Here is a 17,142-nt window from a genome sequence, read left to right as displayed (position 1 = left end):
ATTCCAGAACTTGGGTACTTTGGTGTTTTCAGTAAGGTAGATTATTATTTTTGTTTACACTGGATATTTATTAGAGCCTTAATAAAGGTTCATTTGAGTGTAGCTTTTTTTTAAGTAAAGCTCAGATAATCACATAATGGAACAAGAATTTGGAGAGACAAGTGACACAATAAAGAAGGAAACATTCCCACACCGTCTGACATTATAATGATTGTAATAAATGTATCTCCAAAGAATATACAGCATTAATTAAATACCATGGCACCTAAATGCTCCCAATCCAGAAGCAGCTGAAATACCTCCTGAAGTCTTTTGTGTTGGTACTAGAGCCTCATTTCATTTAGCTTAACTAGCCTTTAACCCTCACTTAAATGCTCTAGTAATGTGTGTTTGTAGATAGATAGTTACAGGTAGGATTTGAGTCAAGAAGGAACAGCTCTCAGTACTTAAGCCTGTCAGTTGGTTAATGTTATGTTTACTCTCACTTTTGCTGCTTTGCTTCGTTTTCCCCTTTCAGACATCTCCCATGCTGCTTTGAAGAGTGTTCCACAAGAGGCATGTCCACTGTGTGGGTTTATTTTTGCTGGAGGACTTTTTGGACCTACTCACCTGTCAGGATGTTGGTGCTGTAGGAGGGTCCTAGGCTTGCAAGGCTAGTTTCCTGATAGTTAATGCATAACTTTTCCCAGACTCTTGCTTGTGGACAGTCTGGCTTACAGCTAATGTTTTTGAGACCAGGATGGTAAATCAGACAACAGTCCCATTTTCGCATGCCTGCTCCCAACACTGAGCCTACTCTGTGTCTTCTCCCCATTCCAGTTGTCTCTCCAGTACTGAGTGTGCCTTGACTTTGTCAGAGTCCTCCCAGCAAAATGTTGCAGTCTTTTTTTGGGTAGGCATCACTTCTCTTTCTTGTGACCCTTGTTCTTTTTGTCTGCCTCTGCCATTACTCTTACATCTTACTTCTTGGTGCCCTCCCGTTTCAGTCATTCACTTCTCTGCAGCCCTTTTTCTTCTGGTTACTGGCAAGGCTTAACACTTCCGTAAGTGTGAGGAATGGCAGGAATGTGCACTGAAGAGTCTGCAGCAGCAGTGGTCTGAAGTACTGTGGGTGGGTGTCCTAAATTTCATTTCTGAATGTTGCAGTGTCTTGCCTTTATGAAATCTGTGTTGCTGTAGCTTTGCAACTTCCCTGCGTGGGCTCGGTTAATAAGCCTTGCAGAGCTGATGTACTCTGCTCATCCTTTATGAAGGCTAGGTGCTCTACTGGTGACTTCTGTTCATTGTGGGGTACAGAAACCAAGACTGTTTCCTCTTCTGAATGAACAGAGTTTTGTGATGTTCTAAGTAGACCTGATTGGTATGATTGGGAAATGACTATTCAGTGTCTCCTCTAATACAGGAATTCAGGAACATGAAGTGAGATGAAGTTTAGCAGCAGTTTCGTTACAGTTCTTCACAAGGTGCTTTGACCATCTTTAGACCTTTTACCTTTACTCTAATTTCAGTATGGTATGTAGGCCCGTATGCTCTTTTCCGGGCCTCATAGAATCCTTTGTGATCACCCATATCTGCACATAATTGAGTTTTTTCAGCTAGGTCAATCCACTGTTTGTTCTGGATGTCACAGAGTTTCTGTTGGAGCCTGCTGCGTGCAAGACGAAAAGCTATTTTTCTTGCGTGACAGGATGGCAGTGCAAGGTGTGCTTGGTGGGTGGTTCTCTTCTTCCTTAGCAGTTCCTGGATCTCTTGATTGTTTTCATCAAACCAGTCCTTGTTCTTCTTGAGGGAGAAGCACAAATTACGGGAAGTTCCTGCACCTTGTTTTTTTCCTAATAATCTTCCCTAATAATCTACTGTTGGCCTCTGTCAGTGGCCAGTAGTAAATGCTGGGTCACATTAAATGTTTTGGCATTGTAGGTTGTCAGAGACCCATTCTCTTACTACTCTGGTATTTGTTGTCAAGTGATTCTTAATTGAGCCTAATAAGGATTTTTAATATGGTTCATTTTCTAAAACACTGTTGCTGTGCGCTTTCGTTATTAAAACCTCCTATGCTGATAATTTAAAATTTATTAGAAACTAGAGATAATAGGCTGAATCAGTACTTTTAAGTGTTTCAAAGAGAACAAAAATGAATTAGTTACTAATTGTTCATCCTGGTGCTGTTGTTAACACGTAGAAATAATGGATAAGATTTGCGTAATTAAAATGTTTTACTTTAATTTGTTCTGCAGTTGGGCACTGGTTTTGTATGTGTTTATATATAATTGAAGTGAGGTACCGAAGCATATACCGTGTTCTACTCACTTTAGGGGGAACCGCTTTCCCTCTAAACTGGGTGATGATTGCTTTAGCCAGTATGCAAGCAAATGTCTGTGTTGATCTCATCAACAAGTTTATTTGGAAATTATCCTTAATTAAATCCCAGATGTCTGTATGGTCTTTGAAGTACTTGGACATCATCTTCTAAAATGGATAATCAAGTCCAACTATCAAGGCCTTCCTATCCGTTGCGTAAAAAGTATAATTCGACAGGTAAGATTTGTTAATAATCAGGTTTATTTAATAATTAGGTTTACTTCTGTAATTTAATTAGGTTTTGCCACCATTGTTAACAATTTGAAGGTTAGAATTATGATATTTGAACTGAACTCTTACTAATTAATATCTAAGATAAGATAATTTTATGGGTATTCTCAGGGGTTTGCAAGAGCATCTTTCTGGGTAGCCTGCACTTCCGCATGCTGGTGGATTTTTGGGAAGTTGTGTTGTGTTTTTTTAATCAAGGTTTTCCACGGATAAAGGAGTTTCCTGAGTCGCTTTAGAAAATAAAAAGTTGAAGCAATGAGTCTTTCTTCATGTAAAATTGCAGTTTTGGTTGATGTCATGCTTTTTAAATATATCATCAGAACTGTGGGAAGTAATACATTATGCTGATGAGAATGATGAAGAACAAAAATTGTCTCTTTCTGAAAAACAGATTATAAATGAAAATAACCTATTCTTTGAAAAATTACTGTCCGTCTGTGTTTAAGTTTTCGTAGAGTCAGAGTTTTAAAAAGGTGAACATTTCACTAGGAAGTGTTCTTTCAAAATATGTTCTTTTGCTATGCTATGAAAATCAAGTTGCTGAGAGATGATTGTAAGGAGAAATAGTGTTTCAGCAAGGAAAAAGCATATGTTATAGAGTCATCTAGGTTGGAAAAGACTTGAAGATCATTGATTCCAACTGTTAACCCAGCACTGCCAAGTCCACAACTAAACTATGTCCCCAAATGCCACATCTACACATCTTTTAAATACCTCCAAGAATGGTGATTCCATCACTTTGCTGGGCAGCCTGTTCCAATGCTTGACAACCCTTTCAGTGAAGAAATTTTTCCTAATATCTAGTCTGAACTTCCTCTCGGTCAAATCAAGGACATTTTCTCTGGTCTTATTGCTTGTTACCTGGGAGAAGAGACTGACCCTCACCTAGATACAACCTCCTTTCAAGGAGTTACAGAGAGTGATAAAGTACCCCCTCAGCCTCCTTTTTTTACAAATTTCACCTCCTTCAGCTGCTTTCATCACACTTGTGCTCCAAACCTTTCGTTAACTCCACTGCCCTTCTCTGGACACACTTCAGCACTTCAGTGCCTTTCTTGTAGTGAGGGGCCCAGAACTGGACCCAGGAGTTCAGGTGTGGTCTCACCAGTGCCAAGTACAGAGGGACAATCACTGCCCTGGTCCAGCTGGACACACTATTGCTGATACAGGCCAGGATGCCACTGACCATCTTGGACGCGCTGCTGGCTCATGTTCAGCCATCTGTCAACCGGCATCCCCAGGTCCTTTCCCTCTGGGCAGCTTTCCAGCCACTCTGCCCCCAGCCTGTAGCACTGCAGGAGGTGGTTGTGACTGAAGTGCAGGACCCAGCACTTGACCTTGTTGAACCTCAATGGGCCTTGGCCCATTGATCCAGCCTGTCCAGATCCTTCTGCAGAGCCTTCCTGCCCTCCAGCAGATCAGCATGCTCCCCCAGCTTGGTGTCATCTGCGGTCTGACTGAGGGTGCACTCAGTCCCCTCATCCAGGTCATTGATGAAGATATTAAACAGGACTGTCCCAACGCGCAACCCTGGGAAACACCACTGGTGACCAGCCATCAGCTGGTGCACCACCACCACCACTCTGTGGGCCCATCCATCCATCCAGGGTTTTACCCAGGAAACAGTGCACCCCTCCAAGCCAATGAGCCTGGTACCCTTTGGTGAATCCCATCTGGCCTTTTAGGCCTGTGTGTGTCTATGGGTGTAGCATTTCACCTTGGATTACGGGGGCTTTGTTTTTCTCCCTGTCCCTGTGTCCCAGCTGAGGGGGCTGGGTCCCCAGAGAACAACTGATCCGACTATTGAAGGACAAGGGGAAGAAAGCATGAAATACCTCAGCCTTTTCCTCATCCGATGTCACTGTGTTTTCCCCCCGCATCCCAAAAAAGATGGAGATTCTCCTTAGCCCTCCTTCGTGAGCTTAAATGCTTAAATCTGCTGTAGGATGGGCCAGGGTCAGAGAGGAGTCCAACAAGGGTGACATCCTGGTATGTATCCCCTACAGGCTGCCAATTTCAGAAGTGGATGATAAGCATCTTCAGACAACTGGAATAAGCTAGTTCTTTTGGGCGACTTTTAACCACCCTGATGTCTGCTCTGTGGGGTACATGCACTCAAGGAAGTTTCTGGAGTGTGTAGAAGACAACTTTGTAGCATGGGGTGAGCATGGGGAAACAAGCTAGAGATGCACCTTGCTGGACTGGTTATGTATAAGAATAAACAAGTTGAAAATGTGAAGACTGGATACCAAGCTTGACATGAGGGGTTGTGGCAGACAAGCTGAATGTGAGTCAGCGGTGGGCTCCTGTGGTGGCCAGAGCTAACCATGTAGTAAGCCAAATTAGCAGGATTGTAGGCGGCAGAATAAGGAATCTGTTTCAGTTCTTTAGGACTCAGTACAGTTTTGGGTTCAAAGTGTAAGACATTGACCCAATGAAGTGAGTTTACTGAAAGGCAACGAAGAGGGCGAGCAGCATATGATGAATGAAAGGTATTGGGAGAACTGGTTTGGCTGGTTTTAAGAAGAAAAGGCTAATAAAGGGGGAAGCTTTTAATCTCTTCAGCACAGATAGAGAAAATGGAGCCAGACTTCTCTTGTCAATACACAGAGATAAGACAAGAAGCAGTGTTTATGAGTTACAGAAAGAGAAATTCTGATTACATAGTAGGAACAAATTCTTTGTAGTGAGGGTAGTCAGGCATTAGAACTGTGTTATGCTGTCTGCATTTTGGGAGGTAGTTGGAAATTAACTGGATAAAGACTCTGAGCAAGCTGGTCTGATTTTAAGATTAAATACAATTTTGAAGCTGTATGGCTTAAATGGTGAGGGTTTGAATCACACAGTCTTCCAACCTGAATTGCTCTGTGAATGTAAGAAAAGGTAAAAGTTACAAGTAATTCAATCACTTCATAGCTGAGAAAAGAGGAACAGCTTAGTTCTGGGAGATTAAAAAGCTTCAATTTTTGTGAGACTAGAATTAACAGTTTGGACTAGAGAGAGTGGCATTGTCTGGTAAGACTTCCAGGTTGTTCATGTCAGTAAGGATAATCTAAATACTTATTCTTTCTTCTACTTGGACAAAATGTGTGCCATGCACGTTCTGAAAACTGATTTATGAAAATTGAATATGAAACAATTCAGTTATTGCACTGGTGTTACTGTGCCTCAAACAATTTTGTTTCAGAAAGTTCTATAATTCTATGGTACAATGGAAAATTATGTTTTTACACTGTGATCTGGAAATATCTTTTTTCCAATTTTTGAGTACTTTTGAGCATTGGGATAAAACTAGCTTTATTTTAAAATGCAGTTGAGTTTCTTAATAAGAAATTTAATTACAGTTTCAAGCGGGTTTTTTTAAAATGCTTTTGTAATTAGGTACTTCAAGGTCTAGATTACCTCCACAGCAAGTGCAAGATCATTCATACGGATATAAAGCCAGAAAATATTTTGATGTGTGTGGACGATGCCTATGTGCGTAGAATGGCTGCTGAGGCTACCGAGTGGCAGAAAGCTGGTGCTCCTCCCCCCTCTGGCTCAGCAGGTAAGCCATTGTATTTAAATGCAGTGTAGTAAAGTTCCATCAGTATATTACTGCTAACAGTATTTTCTTCAATGAAAATCAACATTTTAAGTAATGGCGTGAGAAAAATGAATGTCTGGTTAATTCTTTTTCCTACTCTGGAAACCATCAGAGAAATACTTTCTTCCTGGTTTTGCACATTCAAGTTCTCTGGGTCCCCAGATACAGAAAAAGATTTATTGGTATAAACTTACTCTCGTCCCACTCCACACGCTTTAATGCCTGGGTTTTAGTCACACTGGAAGCTTGCATCTCTAATATTGACAATAATTAATAATCTTATCTAAATTATGTCTAATTCCATTACAACTTCATCAGCGTCCTTGTTGAAATTATCTGCCTTCTTGTCAGTTATAACTGATTCTCAAGAGGCAATAAAAAGTTTTAGATTCGTAGTTTTTCACCCTTGAAAATGGAATGTATTGTACCTAACTGAACTCGTGATACGCCCTTCTTCCTAGGGGTGTAAAATGTTCCATGTTGAACTTGCCAAGAGTTTGGATAGGAACTGTACATTATGTTTAGCTAGGAGAAACCAAGGTGAAGAGGTTCACAGCAATCAGTAAAGATTAACAGGGAGGAAATGTGGCTTTTCTGGTGATCTTTGGTACTATGGTTGCTATTAATTTGCCAGTTGAGCACATCAGTTTTAGGCAGTGGAGAAATTATTACCTATGTAATATTGTCAGAAAATATATCACAGATTAAAATCTCTGAGGTATAATAAAAATGCCTGCTGTATCAGGGACAAATACAGTGGTCAGAATGCATTTCACAGCATTATACATTTTTAGATGCAAAATCTTATAACTTGTGAGTACATTGTATTGAATTTTACATAATGTGTAATCACATAGCTAAAGGTTATGTGTTATTTGTGTGGGAAGTAGCTTGATTTTGTTCATGAAGCCTTTATATTTCTTGCTGACATTAAAATAAATAGTACTTTAAGGAACTGGTGGGGTTCTTATCACACTTTGTTCTTATAAAATTGTACTTAAATATATGGCTTTCCTCACAGGAGCTGAAGATATATTTTCTTGACAGCATTTCCAAGAAGAGGTTCTGCATAATTTCTCTTTTTATAGCAGTGATAGTGCTCAGGTTTAAGAATATTTTTGAAAACCTTGCCCTTTCAGGGGCACACAAGCAGGTTTTTCCCTGAACTTACTCAGGATCTGAACCTATAAAATAACTCCGTCTCTGTGGTTTATTTTGTGTTTGTTAATTACCATATACCTGTTGCCTGAAGAAGTTCATGAGAGGTTCTTCTGCCCTGTTTACTTCCTCTTTCTCACTTCCACTTTGATTCTGTCTCCCATATTAGGTTATTTCTACTGGTTTTGGTTATTGGTGGGAGGGTTTATGTGGCTTGCAGTTTTCACAGTCAGTATTGTAATCTCATCAGACCTAGTCACCGATGGGATCCTTCTCAGAGGTGCTTAGGAAGAGGCCCTGCTGGAGGTGCTTTTTCTGTGATGTTGTACTTTTTGCCTTAGGCACTTCTTCTTGCCTCCAACCCTAGCAGTCAAACTGCCTTGTTTCAGAATAAAGGAAACATGAATATTTGGCTTTTCTGTTGAATACACCACAGTTGTATCTTTGCTGATATTCCCTGAACTGTTTAAATGTGCCTATACCCGCTCAGTCAGCTGACTACATACATTTAATCTGTGACAACTCTGCAGTCATTTGATGTTTTCTGTCCATTCTTTACAGATTCAGACTTTCCTTTCTGACTTTCATAAACTCTCCACCAACCACAACACATTAAACACAAATTGCTGCCAGCTCCTTCCAGTTCCAGGTGCTCTAGTGGAGACATCAAATGATTTCAGGCAACACTTGTAAAGAGTAAAAAATCTAGATAACAAAAAAATCACTGCCTTAGTTAAGAATATTTTTACATGATTTCTACTGCTTTTTGCTTCCATTAAAGAGTTGTTTTTGTAAAAATATATCTATTTTATTTATATTTTTTTTCTTTTTAGTGAGTACAGCTCCACAACAAAAGCCTGTAAGTATTGTTATATAATTCATATTAACTATCTTATTTTCTGTGTGTCTGCGGGTATTAATAGCTATTAGACTGTTAGTAGTCTCTACCTTTTTTAAAGGCTGCCTTTGGATAAAGCTTTTATCTTTCAAAGAACATTTTTCTTTTCATGTCTTTGGCCTTACCAGTTTTAAGCACAGTATTTCTCTGATGGAAACTCTCACAGACATGCAGTTCTATAGCTGTGTCAAAGGCAGTTAAACATTGCCGTTTTCATCTCTTGAGGAATAATCCATTCGTTCAAATCCTGACAAAAATGGGTGCATGCACTAAATATCATGCATTGCAGATAGCTTCAGGGCATCAAGGCCTTAATCATCAGGGCCTTAAAAGAGGGGGAGTTTTATGAGGTTTGAAAGATCTTTTTGCCATATGCATATAGCAAATAACTAATGGTAATACAGCTGTTTAGAAATATTTATGGTCAAACCTGCTTTCTGTGTGTACAGAACATAGATAATTTCAGTGGGCATACAACATGAATGAAAATTAACAGAACTGTCAAATTAATTGTCTTGTTTTGACTATCCCATGGCTTCTTTTGAAGATAACAGGATCTACAGATAAACCTTTGAGAAAATAATTATATGAGCATTTCTTGCTGTGATATCTTAACAGTGAATGAAAACTGGATAGATCTCATTTATCAAATAGTAAAAATAGAAGTCACAATTAAGTTAAAATGTAAGAAAGTGTTTCAGTTCTAGCTCAGATGTGTTAATTTTTCATTTCCTTGTTGTTGTACCTGAGTTTTTCAATCCTTATGTTATATAAAATGTGAAACTTCAGAATGGCCATCTGTTGTTTGTGACTCATGTGTTTGGGGCCAGAAGGGAATAATAAAAATGCTTTCCTTTCACAGGGAAATAGCTGAACAACACAGGATTTGTTTAAAATTTTTCACTGTTTTCAGTCTCTTTAGCTTTCATGTGCCTTTTTTCTCAGCATTCTTTTGCTGGTCATTACCTACATTGTACAGAGAGAGAAGTTATGTATTAAATCTGTATGCAAATAACTAATATGATGGCAGATTATCTTCCACATACAGTATCATGTCTTAATCTAGATTGACATTTAAGATTATTATGCCTATTTGAGGTTATAGGATCATAGGAATTTTACTATGGCATCTTAGATGTATTTTGCTCATGTAGCTAATAAACAACCATGTAAAAACATGATTAATTATGTAAAATTTTGGTGGCTTTTTGCCTCATATAACCCTAATCATTCTTGATTTGAAGTAAAATGGAAAAAGTGGTATAATTACTAAATTAATTACTATCTAGTATTTTCAAAAAAAATCATGCTACAGTAATCATACTGCATGTGAGTTTGGTTTGAGATGCCTTGAGAATAATTGATAAGATTTTTTTTTTTTTTAATATTTAAGGTTGGAAAAATATCCAAAAACAAAAAGAAAAAGCTGAAGAAAAAACAGAAGAGACAAGCTGAGCTGCTAGAAAAACGCCTGCAGGAAATAGAAGAACTAGAGCGGGAAGCGGAAAGGAAAAAAATAGAAGAAAATGTAACCTCAGCTGTACCATCAAATGAACAAGAAGATGAGTACCACCCAGAGGTGAAACTAAAAACAGCTGATATAGAAGAGGTAGTCGATGAAGAACCTGGAAATGATGATGGTTAGTATTACCTGCTTTTATTGACCCCAAGTTTTACCATTTCAGACTGGAAAGTAATTGTGCAGTATTGCATCTGGTGCTAAGAACAAAATTTTCAAACTGTCTTAGGTCATTGTTTAGTTTTCTCCTGTAGATAAAATAGTAACTACAAAGCCTAAAAAGATAAAGAAAAATCAAATTTTCTATAGAAGTGAAGAAAACCATCAATAGCAGTCTGTAGCTATCAAATACCACAAAAGAACACGTAGAAAATTTGATAGAACAGTCAGTTGTCATACCCCATTGAATGGAATAACTGCATATCCTGGTGAGGGAGAAGAAAAATAGGATGCATTGTGTTCTATAACATTAATGTAGTAGTTGGAATAATTGTTGCTTTCCCCTTTTCTTCTTGCATTGTTTGTTTGAATGATCTATGAGGTAGTAATGATTGCAGCTTCTTAACTAAAATTTTTGAGATGTCTTGTTAAAATTCCTGTTTAGTCATGGTGAGTTGGACCATAATTGTTACAGTCCAGCTCCATTTTGGCTTCCCTCATTTTTTTGTCAGCTCTTCAGTCCTGATGAACATTTAACTACTGAGGTTGTAGTTCAATTTGGTCTGGTTTTGTTCTTCTCTTACTGAGAATTTTCGTACTTCTCTGATGACTCCATGATTGACACAGGTTGAGTTGCAGATTTATAAAGCTTGCTTTCAAGGTCTCATACATTTCTCTTCATAACGTTATTCTTTTCTGAATTGTTTCCTCCTGAGCGAGTTTCCAGTCTCAATTTTTCCAACAGCTTTATTAGTTCTTTCTTTTGCCTTTAATTTAGATTTTAAGGTCTTTGTGTGTTTCAGTGATATTCAGTGTTTCCTTGTATGATATGTCAGAAGTCAAGTAGTTACTGAAGAGTTAAAAATGGTGAATGCCTGATTTCAATCTGGTTTATTGATGTATGATCTAATGTGTTGCTCACTGAAATTTTTCAGGTGAAGCAGAAGATCAGGATGAAAAAGAAGACACAGAGAAGGAAAACACTGAAAAGGATGACGACGTTGAGCAGGATCTTGTCAACACTGACTCTACAGACCCTAAGTGGATAGAATCCCCCAAAACAAATGGCCATATTGTGAACGGCCCATTCCTATTGGAACAACAGATTGAAGATGAAGATGAGGAAGAGGAAGAATGTCCAAATCCAGAGGAGTATAATCTTGATGAGCCAAATGCAAAAAGTGATTACTCTTATAGCAGCTCCTATGAACAGTTTAATGGTGAATTGCCAAATGGACGTCATAAAATACCAGAATCACAGTTCTCTGAATTTTCAGCTTCAGTGTTCTCTGGGGCTCTAGAGTCTGTAGCTTGTGGTTCTGCTGTTTCTGAAGGATCAACTGTAACAGAGAGAGAGGAGAGCAGCCCATCTCATGACAGGAGCAGAACAGTTTCAGCTTCAAGCACGGGGGATTTGCCAAAAAGTAAGTGTTCCTCTAAGTGACTTCTGTCTAGTAGCATGAGTGCATTACGTTACATTAAACAGTCAGATAAGTGGAATACAAAGACAGTGGTTAGGTTAAGAAAAAATTGTTAAAGTAAACTGGATGATTTTTCTTGCAGAACTGTGATTTATGGTTTTTCTCTCCTCTAGAACTTGTTTTTAAATATAGATAGATTATTATAGATAAAATATTTGCATTGACAAGTCAGTCTATACAGGAAAGAGAGAACGAAATTGACAGTTGCCAATAAACATCATTCCCGTAGTTTAAAGGTAGCAGGTGATCATAAGACCATGTAACCTGACTTGCTTTTATAATAAGTCAGTAATATACCGTCTGTTAAGCCCAGTAACCCTTATGTTTGGCTTAAAACATATTTTTCAAAGAAATACCTGCTTTTGATTTGGACAGATGAAAGTATAAACAATCTAGTGTGGCTGAAGCGTTTTCCACTGCTTGGTACTCTGACTTGTTTCAGAAGAGTTGTAGCAAGTTTGAATTTGTCTGGCTGCAGCTTCTATCTGTTGCTTCTTGTCACATCTTTTCTCAGTCATATTGAAAAATTCTGTAATATGCTGTGTTTTCATTCATTAGTGGTTCTCTCTGTGTCAAACACTTCCTCTCTTAACCTTTTAGAACTCATCAGGGCATGTTGCCAACCATCAACTCATTATGACTTTTCTGTATTCAGCCTCTGTTTGGACATCTAAATTCTGGCCATCAGAACTGCTCCGATCCAAAACTTTTGCCTGTAAATCCTGTTTATTTGAAGACATGGAAGGTGAAATGTCTGTGTCATTGTAAAGAGTTGGATTTTTGCCATTGAATTAAATAGCTTCAGGGTATTACACATAGGTCTTATTTATAGTGCCCTTGGCTAAATCATAAATATATGGGTTTCAACTTTAATAAAGAAAATATTGAGAGACCAAATCTGTAAGCGGATAGAAGAAAATGAGAGAGCTTAGGGAGAAGATTACCAAGCCTGCCATTAGCATTGTCACAGATGAAGTTACTAAATTTAAATAGAACCGTGTTGAAAAATGCAGCCAAGTGTATTTCTTGGTTTAAAACTTTATGAGAGCAGTTCACACAATTTATTACAGAGTCAGACAGATAAGGTAAGAAATGTGAAATAAAATACAACTGAACAGAGCTGTATTTCTGGAATATGCTAAGATCCTGGAAAATGAGGCTTCCAGTCCATCTCCTTACACTCTGAAGTCCCTGGAACAATATACAGGAGACTCCTGGATGCCTGATAGTTTCTTCATTTGTTCTGCTAGCTGTATATAGGCAGGAAGACTCTACTGCCGTTTTCCTGGGGTGATGTGTAAAATCCTCATTCCTCCAGGGCGTAAAGCCAGTTTTATCATCATGGAAGCAGCTTATCTCCATAGCTGGAGAAACAAACCTACTTTATTCCTCCTTGATGTTATCTCCTCAGTTCACACATCTTTCATGCAAAGAAAGAGTAAAGACAGTAAATTCAGCGACAGCTCACTTCTTCTGCAGAAAGAGGAAAAGCTGAATGTTATGAATATTAGTGATATCAATAATAATAAACAGTAATAAAGCATATGAAGTGTTTAGAAAGAAGAAGCATACAAGAGTTGCACGCTATTCAGTATTTTTTAAATGGTGCTACTTTTTCACTTTAGTGCGCTTTTCTTGTACTGAAGTAGACTTAATTAGTGTCTAGGCATTGCTATACATTAGTAAGTGGCATGGTCTCATTTTTTTGGGGTAGTTGCCTCATTCGGTGCACAGACCAAGTTATGTTCAGTGGGTGAGCAGTTTTTATCCTTTTAAAGTTTTCACTGCATGGCCAAATGCCCTGAAGATAGATCTGTAATTTCCTCATTACTCTCCTCCTCCTTCCAGTGTTTGAATGTTTAGTAAGTAAGTACACCGTCATGCTGAGATTGTGAGAATTAAGGTGATATTTCTTAGGTTTTACAGAATTAGGACACAGAAGTGCTCACTTATTTTGTGCTTAGTTTAAGCTTCTTTGAATGCTTTTTTGCAAATACTTACTAAAAGGTGTATTCCTTCTGACTTCACTTTCAGTTGTGAATGATCTGTGTTTGTCAAATTCAGGATCCAAGAATTCATCTCTCAGAAGATACAGGACATAAACGTCATATGTTCCTAAGAAAAACACAAAAGTATAGGCACTTACCTGTTGCCTGCTCTGTTAGAAGAAAGTTGAAGAAAGCTGTTCTCTAATGTCATATTCAGATATTCTACTTATGAGGCTTTTTCCCCCCTTTCCACTTTATTTACTGCAGTCCTTCACCTTCAGCAAGATGTGTGGGAAGGATTTATCTAGCACTGTCTTTTTTTTTTTTCCTTTTTTTTTTGCAAAGACTGCTGAACTGAGAAAGGTCCTGTTATTTCTTGACTAATGCATGTGATTGTGTAAAAAAAAATTAGACTGCACTATGCAGCATGCTTGTAAGGGAAGACTTTAATATTAAGCTCACTAGTCTTACGAGTTCCTTTTCAGTATTTTACTTCTATGCCCTGTGCTGGTGCTTTTTATAAACTCGAGTCTGGGACTCAATTCCAGTCCTCCAATAGAGGACTATTTGTTGAGGTCATTACCCCTTCTGTCTTCTGCAATGTAGTCCTGTATTTTCATTCCTTCTCTCCCCTGGGGGACCCTGCCACTTTCTTTTCTGGTTGGCCAGTATTCGGTGCTCTGATGACCAGTTCAGGTTTCCAGTGCCAGCAGTTGAAGATCCTCACCTGATTTCAGTCACTCCTGACTCCCCATTTAGGACATCCAGTGTTTTTTCTCATTGTCTTGTATATTTTCCTTGTCGAATTCTTACACCAGTTTAACAGATCATTAGAATCACAAGTGCTTTTTGGATCTTGTACCTCTTTCTTATCTTACCATTGATTTCCAATTTAGTCTTTGAAGCTCAGGGACAAGGAAACTGAGACCAGCTCTCTGCTGCTCTGTGGTTTGTGATACCTGGTTCTGTCTTCCACGATCAAGTCATTTGCTTTCTTTCCAATGCAGTTTAGGAATTAGCAGGTGGTGTGTCAAAACAAAGAGAAGCAGCACCTCCACAGATCTGTGTAGAGGTTGTCAGTGTCCCAGGAGCCAAGATTAATTCTATTGAAGTTCTGCCTTTTCAGTCTGGATCATACTCGATGCAGATAGGACCTTCAGAGAACTTCGGTTCACTGCTGAGTTAATTGTGAAAAGGGTGACAGTCCCCATGCTCTCAAAGCAGCCAGGTTTTGGTGGGTCTTTTCCCCTTGGGGCAGATTAAAAAAAAAAAAGAAAAAATTAGGCCAAATTTTATTTACCTTAGCCAGGCATGGAAGTGTAGGGTTTATTTTCTTAACCAAACTGTTCCAAGAACATATCTTTTCATGTGGAGTTCTTGGAGTCTGAGTTTTAACATTTTCCATCTGAATTCTGTCTGAATATGCACTGGTTTTGCTTAGAAGCTACTCTGGATATTCTATTAATAGTTGTTTGGCAGTTAAAGAATGCAAAAAATGTGCACTTGAAGTGTATAAGGATATTTAGAAATCAAGGTAAGAAATCCTATTTATTTTGCTTTAATTTCTTGGAACATTCAGCAAATTATTTTGATGTCTCAGTGTATGACAACACTGGATGAAATGTAAAGGCAAAACTGCTTAGAGATAATGAATTGTACACTCAGAATATTAACTATTCTGCATTTTGCTTGTGTTAGCAAAAACTCGTGCTGCTGACTTACTGGTGAATCCACTGGACCCAAGAAATGCAGATAAAATTAGAGTTAAAATTGCTGACCTGGGAAATGCCTGCTGGGTGGTAAGTGTAACTACATCCCTTTAGCTGTTCCCTGTTTAGAACAGCTCTTTTTATTGTCCTTTTTTTCCATTAATGTGGTTCTTTCTGTTTTAGCACAAACACTTCACAGAAGACATCCAGACAAGACAATATAGATCCATAGAGGTTTTAATAGGAGCAGGTTACAGTACACCTGCTGATATCTGGAGTACAGCATGTATGGTAAGAACAATACAATGTGTATTTCACGAGACTAAACCTCCTAAAAACTGGTTTATTTAGTGAGGAAACCTGATGGGGATGCTTTTGACATTTTGACACAAATACATTATCATGAATTACATTGTATCAGGTAGCTACTGATGATTTCTTCCCTTTGTCTCAGTTTCTCAAGCCTTCTTAATCAAAAGGAAGTATTTTGGAGAACATTCCTAATTTTCGTGTGATGCATTTTAAACTGGTAGTCAAAAACATGCAAGTTTAGAGGGAAATATATGTGTATTTTAAATGACAAAATGTAACTGAAATAGTACAACTGCATATTTCCTTCCAGTCTTAGAATCTGTGCTACTGTTTGCTGTGTTTACATTCTTTCTCTTGTGTAGAGAAGCAAAACAGTGAAATACTTTAAATTCTTGCCAAGTGTAGTGAAAACATGGATCAGATCAGGCTTGCAAGTCACAGCTTCAAGTTCTAAACTTTGAAGAGAAGGAATTTAGTTTATTAGTGTAAAATGTGTGGTAACATTCTGTAGGATTAGTTTTAATATGGGAACTGAAATGACAGATTTTTAAAAATCTTTAGAGTGCAGAAAAAGTGAAAACTTAATCGTGCAGCTTTTTGAAACACTCTTGTTTGTAGTATCTCTTTGAGGACAAACAAGCTACGTGCATCTTCTCGTTACAGCTAGTGTGTATTTCCAAAAAAATGCATTAAAAATACCTTTGTCTATTTTAAAAGTGAAAACTTAATCAAATCTTTATATTTTACAAATACATGTCTGAAACTAGTAAGAGTGTGAGGAGGAGGAGGAGGCTCAAATACTAGACACAGTTTGCAGGCGTGGGTGATGAGAAGAATTGCACAGCTCAGAGAGAGAGGAGGAGGAGGATTGAAAGGAACATAAAATCCTACATATTATAAACTCAGCAGGCCATGTGTTGGAAGTAACTAACCCATAAGTGAAATTAAAGTATGTTTTCTCTGGAGTCGAATACTAGCTTTTGCTTTAGTATACAGAAAAAAAGATCCATTTCCAAATTTACTCTTCCATTTGGGGACAAAATGTACAAGTTTTCTATTACATTGAAAACAAAGCATAGAAAATATTCCACAGTTTTTTTCCTTTATGGTTCTTCTCTTAACTAACTACAAAATCATTATAGAGTCTTTTGTTCCTATTACCTGATATTTTGTAAACCTCAGTTAACTTGATAACCTTTTATGGTATTATACCCTATATTCATGTTTCTTTAGGATTGTACCTGCCCTTGCTAATTTTATGTACAGTGTTGTAGCTAAAGACATATAAAGAAGGCTGAAATGTGTCTAGGATTGTGTCTAAAGGTAATGGGGTACTTAATAGCAATGTCATACCCGGGGAATAAAATATTCTTGAAATACCTGGGATTGCCCAACCTCTTACACTTTCTCTTCCATGTTATATAAGCATTACTGCTTTCTTCAAACTCAGGGAAAAAAAGCCTAAAGCATCATTGCACCTGGAGGTATCTTACCTCAGATTCACAATTACATATGAAATACTTTAATCGGGAAATTATATTTCTGTTTTTGTGTTATGGTTTTTAGAGATAGCAGAGCATTTGAGACAGAAGTGCTTTAATTCTGTCTTCTACCATAGACTTCGGGTTTTTTCCCCTTAAAAAATGCAGTAGAAATTTTATACACTTACAGCACTGACAGAGTTGTTGAATTCAGTTGTCATCATTGTATAGTTGTGTGAAAAACAGAGAGCAGGCTCTC

The 17,142-nt window shown here is 37.9% G+C and overlaps 1 protein-coding gene across 6 annotated transcripts in view; it reads left to right on the top strand.

Moving 5' to 3' along the window:
• The window catches only part of SRPK2 (SRSF protein kinase 2), a 140,067-nt gene that overhangs the window by 105,894 nt on the left and 17,031 nt on the right, over positions 1-17,142 (top strand). For all 6 annotated transcript variants that reach the window (XM_032687845.1, XM_032687844.1, XM_032687840.1 and 3 more), the window contains 7 exons: positions 2,432-2,538; positions 5,974-6,139; positions 8,170-8,195; positions 9,628-9,874; positions 10,848-11,336; positions 15,080-15,180; positions 15,274-15,381. In XM_032687845.1, the coding sequence (XP_032543736.1) occupies positions 2,432-2,538; positions 5,974-6,139; positions 8,170-8,195; positions 9,628-9,874; positions 10,848-11,336; positions 15,080-15,180; positions 15,274-15,381 (1,244 nt within the window). The remainder of the gene's footprint in view (positions 1-2,431; positions 2,539-5,973; positions 6,140-8,169; positions 8,196-9,627; positions 9,875-10,847; positions 11,337-15,079; positions 15,181-15,273; positions 15,382-17,142) is intronic.

The sequence above is a fragment of the Chiroxiphia lanceolata genome, chromosome 5, assembly GCF_009829145.1.
Source record: "Chiroxiphia lanceolata isolate bChiLan1 chromosome 5, bChiLan1.pri, whole genome shotgun sequence".
NCBI lineage: Eukaryota > Metazoa > Chordata > Aves > Passeriformes > Pipridae > Chiroxiphia > Chiroxiphia lanceolata.
The sequence above is the reverse complement of the archived record's forward strand: the minus strand, read 5'-3'. Positions and strand labels throughout refer to the sequence as shown.